Source organism: Staurois parvus, unplaced genomic scaffold (assembly GCF_062004578.1).
Source record: "Staurois parvus isolate SC_StPar_1 unplaced genomic scaffold, SC_StPar_1.0 ptg002218l, whole genome shotgun sequence".
Lineage (NCBI taxonomy): Eukaryota > Metazoa > Chordata > Amphibia > Anura > Ranidae > Staurois > Staurois parvus.
In genome coordinates, this window is record NW_028320014.1 from 31443 (window position 1) to 38021 (window position 6579).

General features: G+C 46.4%; 1 protein-coding gene across 1 annotated transcript; it reads left to right on the forward strand.

Annotated features, from left to right (window-relative positions):
• The first annotated feature begins 2858 nt into the window (after window positions 1-2858).
• Window positions 2859-5345, forward strand: LOC149431538 (SLAM family member 9-like). Its single transcript, XM_089665493.1, has 3 exons — window positions 2859-2931; window positions 3077-3388; window positions 5056-5345. Exons 1-3 carry the CDS (start codon window positions 2859-2861, stop codon window positions 5343-5345), a joined length of 675 nt encoding a protein of 224 aa, XP_089521619.1.
• Window positions 5346-6579: the final 1234 nt, after the last annotated feature.

Sequence of the window (6579 nt, forward strand, 5' to 3'; positions counted from 1 at the left end):
TAATTAACAATTTCGAGTATCTCAAAGGTTATATTCTCACAAGCCGTGGCCATAGGATTGCAAGAAGCTAGCCCTTGATATATTATACTCTGATTATTAATATTCAATAAATTATGAAATATAAAAAAAATTTATAATTTGACACCACACAATTTCGAAACAGGAAAACAGGATCTCTCTACATATATCTAACTACCCAATATTGTTGTGATACACTAAGGTAATTTTATGATTCCACACAACAGAGAAAATAGGTAATGCAAAATCAAATAAACAATCTCACCGCACCCGGCATTCAGACTAGGAAACTCTCCCGTGGATTTAGCTGGCAATGGAACGCCTTCAGAAATGATATTATAGGGCAAGTGATAGATATTTAGTATGGGAGAATGTAGGAAGTTATAAGGATAGAGGTTTAGAAATTTAGTAAAGTTTTAGGAAGTTTGAAAGTATGGAAGAGTAGTTATTCAGAATCAGGTCTTTCTTCAGTCAGGTTATCTTTTGCCGAGGTCTTTTCTTTTGATGAGTTTTTTCTTGATGAGTTTTTTTTTCTTTTGATGAGTTTTTTCTTTTTCTTAAAGGTACAAGGGCTTTTATACCAACTAATCCATTGTTCTAAGATACCTTCCCACCAGGCTTCTTGATTGGCTAGTTGAGAAATGTGTGTACATAAGCTATTTCTCACCTGCCTACCAGATGGCAGTCATGTATCATAGAACAATTTGAGTATTTGAGATGACTCATACCTCGGGTGGAAGCTTAAGGTAATTTCAGGAATTAAATATACGGCTTTTTCCAGATATAGAAGTGATCATACCTATAATATTCTAAATAAGAACCATGGAATATATGTGTATATTCAGTTATTCCTTCTGGAAATACCATCCTGTCTGTTTCCTGATAAGACATGTAACTAATGCTAGTTTATAATACATCTTACTTTCCATCATCTCAATACTCAAGTTAGTGATATATAGTTCCCATTGCTGAATATTTGGTGGTGTGTGAAACCTATCCTTTATAACATCTCATTTATAATATGTTTTTGTAGTATATCTTTGTAGCTATATACAGTCAATTTTTAGACTTAAATGTCCTGAATTTAACTTCTTAGTTTTAGAACCAACATTTTCTATGTGTAGGGAAAAACTCTCTGTTTGCCTGGCTCTTGTATTGGAATCACGGTAAACAACTCTTAATACTTTCACCCTTGGTGGACAATAGTATATTGTGATAGTTTCAGAGGTCTGTTGGTTTATCACACTCTACAAGGTTTGGGTTTACAAGCTCTCAGACAATCAGTTTGGTTCCTCTATTGTCATGTCCAGACCTTGTATATGTTTTCCTGCTATTGAAGTCTGAATAATGGTGTTTGACCACCTGTAGAACTTCAAAATAGTATATTGTCTCTAGGAGGAAAAAAAATCCCTTCACCCACCGTCTACACCTCTCCAGCCAGATGGTCATTCGACTTTCCAACCAAGACAAATTAACCCCTTAACATCCGGCTATATTGAGCTGCTTGTCATATAATATTATGTCTTGATAAAGTCATATTTTTGAGACATAATTCAAAAGGCCCACAACAGGGGGGAGAGGAGAGGAGAGAAAAGGGGAGAGGAGAGAAGAGGGGAGAGGAGAGGGAAGAAGGGAAGAGGAAAGGGAAGAAGGGGAGGAGAGGGGAGAGGAGAGGGAAGGGGAGGGAAGAGGAGAGAAGAGGAAATGATAGAAAAGGGGAGAGGAAAGGAAAGAGGAGAGGAAAGAGGAGAGGGGAGAGGAGAGGAAAAAGGAGACGAGAGGAAAGAGGAGAGGGAGAGGAGAGGTGAGGGGAGAGGAAAGAGGAGAGGAGAGGAAAGAGGAGAGGAGAAAAGAGGAGAGGAAAGAGGAGAGGGAGAGAAGAGGAAAGGAAAAAGGAGAGGAGAGAGGTGAGGAGAGGAAAGGAAAGGAGAGAAGAGGAGATAAAGGAGAGAGGAAAGGAAAGAGGAGAAGAAAGAGGAGAGAGGTGAGGAGAAAGGAGAGGAGAGAGAGGAAAGAGGAAAGGAAAGAGGAGAAGAAAGAGGAGAGGAAAGAGGAGAGGAGTGGAGAGAGAGGAAAGGGGAAAAGAAAGAGGAGAGGAAAGAGGACAGGAAAGAGGAGAGGAAAGAGGAGAAGACAGGGCAGAGGAGATGAGAGGAGAGGAAAGAAGAGAGGGAGAGGAGAGGAGAGGAAAGAGGAGAGGGAGAGGAGAGGAGAGGAAAAAGGAGAGGAGAGGAGAGGAGAGAGAGGAAAGGAAAGAGGAGAGGAGAGGAAAAAGGAGAGGAGAGGAGAGGAAAGAGGAGAGGAGAGAAGAGGAGAGAGAGGAAAGAGGAAAGGAAAGGGGAGAGGAAAGAGGAGAGGAAAGAGGAGAGGAGAGGAAAGAGGAGAGGAGAGGAAAAAGGAAAGGAAAGAGGAGTGGAAAGAGGAGAGAAAAGAGTAGAGGAAAGAGGAGAGGAGAGAGGGGATCGGGAGGAGAGGGGAGGAAAGGGGAGGGGGGGGGGGGAGAAAAGAGGGGAGGGGAGGGTGAGAGTGTGATTCACTTATTCTATCCTTCAGCAAGCCCCACAACATGTCAGTCTAGAAAACTGCATTCTGGTTTATTCTATTTATATTTAAAAGTTAAAGTGGAGTTTCACCCCCCCCCCCCCCCGCTGCCACATTTGCACCTTTTTTTTGGGGGGGGTGGATACCAAGTTATGACAAGTTTGGCCTCCCTCCCTCCCCCTGCATCTGTCTGGGACATTAACAGGCCCCATTCACAATGCACAGCGCGATTCGCGCATGCGCAGTAAGAAACCGGCTGTGAAGCCGCAAGCCTTCACTGCCGGTTTCCCTTAGTCAAGATGGCGGTGCCAGCACCCGACAGCCAATTAAAGAATCAGCTTGGGGTGAGGACACCGCTGTACTCATGGACAGGTGAGTGCCCTAATATTAACAGTCAGACTTTTACTTTTTTTGGGCGGAGAGGGGGGGCAGAACTCCTCTTTATAGAGCGATTCAGTCCTCCAGCATAAATATAATATTTGTGACCGCTAACATAAGCCTTGTTCTTCTTTATCAGATGTGATGAGTGAGGACCCCTGTGAGAAAAATGTCACTGGCGCTGTGGGAGGAGCTGCCACTCTACAAGTCAGCTACACTGGGGTCAGAAAAATTATTTGGACATTTGAAAAAACTGATGCTATTATCGCCACAACAAAACCAGGAGGACCTGTTGATATTGACTATAAAGAGTATAAAGGAAGACTGAGCAACACATCTGATGGATCCTTAATCCTAACTGAGCTGAGACTGGAAGACCAGGGGACCTACCGGGGACAAATCATCACTAGTGAAGACACACTGATCTGCAGATACCATCTCACAGTGTTCAGTAAGTATTATCTTTAGCAATGCCGATTTGACACTAGACAGAGGGTGCCCATCCCTAAGGATGATTGATCCCAGGCCACGGTGTACAGCGACATTTTGTTCTCAGAAATGCCCATTAGTAACATCTTCAAGTTCGCGTGGTCAACCTGAGCGTCTGGTCAGCTACTGCCAACTGTGCCGTATTGAACTGCCGCTTCAGATATCTCAGACAGCTCCTAGGCACCTGGTCTGCCTTAAGGTGCGTGCAATTATATCTTCTCTTCCATTACAAAACCTTCAGGAGAGGACTTATTTTCCAACCACTGTCTTCTCTTGCCCATACTAACCAAGCTCCAAGAGATCCACCATTTTCTAGCTGCTGCACACATTCTTTGATGTGGAACACGATACTGGTTGTCATTCAATACTAGGATGGGGGAGGACATGCACACTCTAATAATCCTGTTGATTAAGAAGTGTCATGGTCCAGAATCTCTGTAAAAAGGACATGACTGTACAACCAATCACTCTCTGACAGGTTAGGTCCACTATATTGCCAAAAGTATTGGCCCGCCTTCCCAATCATGTGATTCAGGTGTTCCAGTCCCCTCCCAATCATGTGATTCAGGTGTTCCAATCCCCTCCATGGACACAGGTGTATACAATCAAGCCCCTAGGCATGCAGACGGCTTCTACAAACATTGGTGAAAGAATGGGTCGCTCTCAGGAGCTCAGTGACTCCAAGCGTGGTCCTGTGATAGGTGGTCACCTGTGCAATAAGTCCATCCGTGACATTTCCTGGCTACTAAATATTCCACGCTCAACTGTTAGTGGGATTATAACAAAGTGGAAGCAACTGGGAACAACAGCAACTCAGCCACCAAGTGGTAGGCCACGTCACATGACAGGGCGGGGTCAGTGCATGCTGAAGCGCACAGTGCGCAGAAGTCGCCAACTGTCTGCAGAGTCAACAGCTAAAGACCTCCAAACTTGGTGTGGCCTTCAGATGAGCCCAACAACAGTGCGTAGAGAGCTTCATGGAATGGGTTTCCATGGCCGAGCAGCTGCATTCAACTGCTGCTGGGCACTAATGGGACTGCTGGGTGGGACTGCTGGGCACTGATGGGTGGGACTGCTGGGCACTGCTGGGTGGGACTGCTGGGTGGGACTGCTGGGCACTGCTGAGTGGGACTGCTGGGCACTGCTGGGTGGGACTGCTGGGCACTGATATGTAGGACTGCTGGGCACTGATGGGTTGCCCTGATTATTAGTGCAGATCTCCCCTTTCACATTGCCGATTATCACCAGTACTTTTCTCATGCTGCGACAACGTGAGGAAAGTGCAACCGACAACTGTATTTCCATTGTGATCTGCCATGTCATTGGACACGGCTGATCACGTGGTAAAAGGCCGCTGTGATTGGCCTTTTACCTCATCATGTGATCAACTGTGTCCATAGGACAGAGCGATCATGAAGATCGCCGGGTGCGCGCCGATTGGGGCATGTTCTGGGAGGACGTCCATGGGAATAAATCATGATGCCTATTCGTGGGTGTTTTTCATGGATGGTTGGGATGGTTGGATGCTTCAGGAAGGTGTATGAGAAACTCAACATCACGGTGGGGAGCGGGAGCGGCAATACTTCTCTGGAGGGATGTCTGACGCTCTATGTTTTTTTTTTCCTTTAGGAAACTTAACGGCTGAGGATGTCGTCATCACATCCAATGTCACCGATAATAAGACGTGTGAGGTCATCTTGACGTGTTCAGTAAATAGCAGCAATGTGACCGTCGCCTGGACGTGTTTAAACAGCACTGACATTAATGATACGCAGGGCGTTGTGGTTGTACCGCCAAGTCATGTCAACTTCACCTATGTATGTACAGCAGAAAATCCCGTCAGTAACGTCTCGAAACATGTCCTCCCCTGGAAGTACTGCCGAGAAGGTAGGTACAACACGGCTTATACTTGCACCTAGAGTTACACTTCACACTTGATTGTGAACCTGTGCTTTGCCTGCTATGTCTGGGAATGGACAGGGCTGGGTTCTTGAACCCCCCCCAAAAAAAAAGAAAATTAAAACATCAACTGTAGTTCTACTTCACCCCTCCTAGCACACATCCTCTTCCCACTCAAATCATCCACCCTACCAAAAATCCTCTCCCCCCCAATCCCACCACCTAGCACAACCCCCTCCAAATGACCCTTCCCATCTTTCCTCCCCACCCACATCCCCCCTCCTAGCACAACTCATAACAATCCCCCCTCCAGCACAAATCCCCACTCCTGGCACAACCCCCCCCATTTCCCCTTCTAACACAAATCCCCCCAATCCCCCTCTCCTAGCACACATCCCCCCAATCCCATCTCCCAGCACAAATCCCCTCCAAATCCCCCCTCCTAGCACAACCTCCCCCCAATCCCCCAACTAGTACTCCCTCCTAGCACAACACTCCCTCTCCACGCCTCTCTCCCAGTACAAATTCCCGCCCCATCCCCCCTCCTACCACAACTCATAACAATCCCCCCTCCAGCACAAATCCCCCTTCCTGGCACAACCCCCCCCTCAATTTCCCCTCTTAACACAAATCCCCTCAATCCCCCTCTCCTAGCACACATCCCCCCCAATCCCATCTCCCCCAACTTTACCTATATATGCACAGCAGAAAATCCAGTCAGTAAAGCCTCAAAAGCTGTCCTCCCCTGGTCATACTGCAGGACCGGTAAGTACATTTACAAGTCTCTTCATTTTGGAAAGTTCAGAACTTAATTCAAATTTCAGCAAATTTTCAGGAGTACATTTTCACCTAATAAACAAAATATTATTTACACATGTAACACCCCCTGGGCTTAACTAGGGAGTTTTGTTTTTTCATTTTTTTTTTTAGATAGAGGCTGAGTAGCAGCCTGGGATGGGTCAGCCTAGGAGTGAGGCAGAAGTTCACCTCAGGACAGGTTAGAGAGGTTCTGCAGGTCAGGGCTTCTGGAGCCCTCTCACCTTCCAAGAAACTAGAGAACTTTCTGGAAGAGGGGTGGTGGAGGGGAGGAAGCTCAGATATGCATGTTTGAGGGACCCTGGCCAATCCCCTGGCAGGAGGCTGGGTGTGGTGTCCAGGGCAACCCTTAAATATGACAGAGCCTGGGGAGTAGTGGGCAGTGCAGGGTGGAAGATGGAGTGAGGAGGGCTTAAGTGTGTAGCCTGAGAGGGGGCC

Excerpts from the sequence above, each read along its gene's own strand:
- LOC149431538 (XM_089665493.1), top strand. The coding sequence starts at position 2,859 with ATGGCGGTGCCAGCACCCGACAGCCAATTAAAGAATCAGCTTGGGGTG. Across the intron at positions 2,932-3,076 it reads ACCGCTGTACTCATGGACAG|ATGTGATGAGTGAGGACCCC; the intron begins GTGAGTGCCCTA and ends CTTCTTTATCAG. Across the intron at positions 3,389-5,055 it reads ATACCATCTCACAGTGTTCA|GAAACTTAACGGCTGAGGAT; the intron begins GTAAGTATTATC and ends TTTTTCCTTTAG.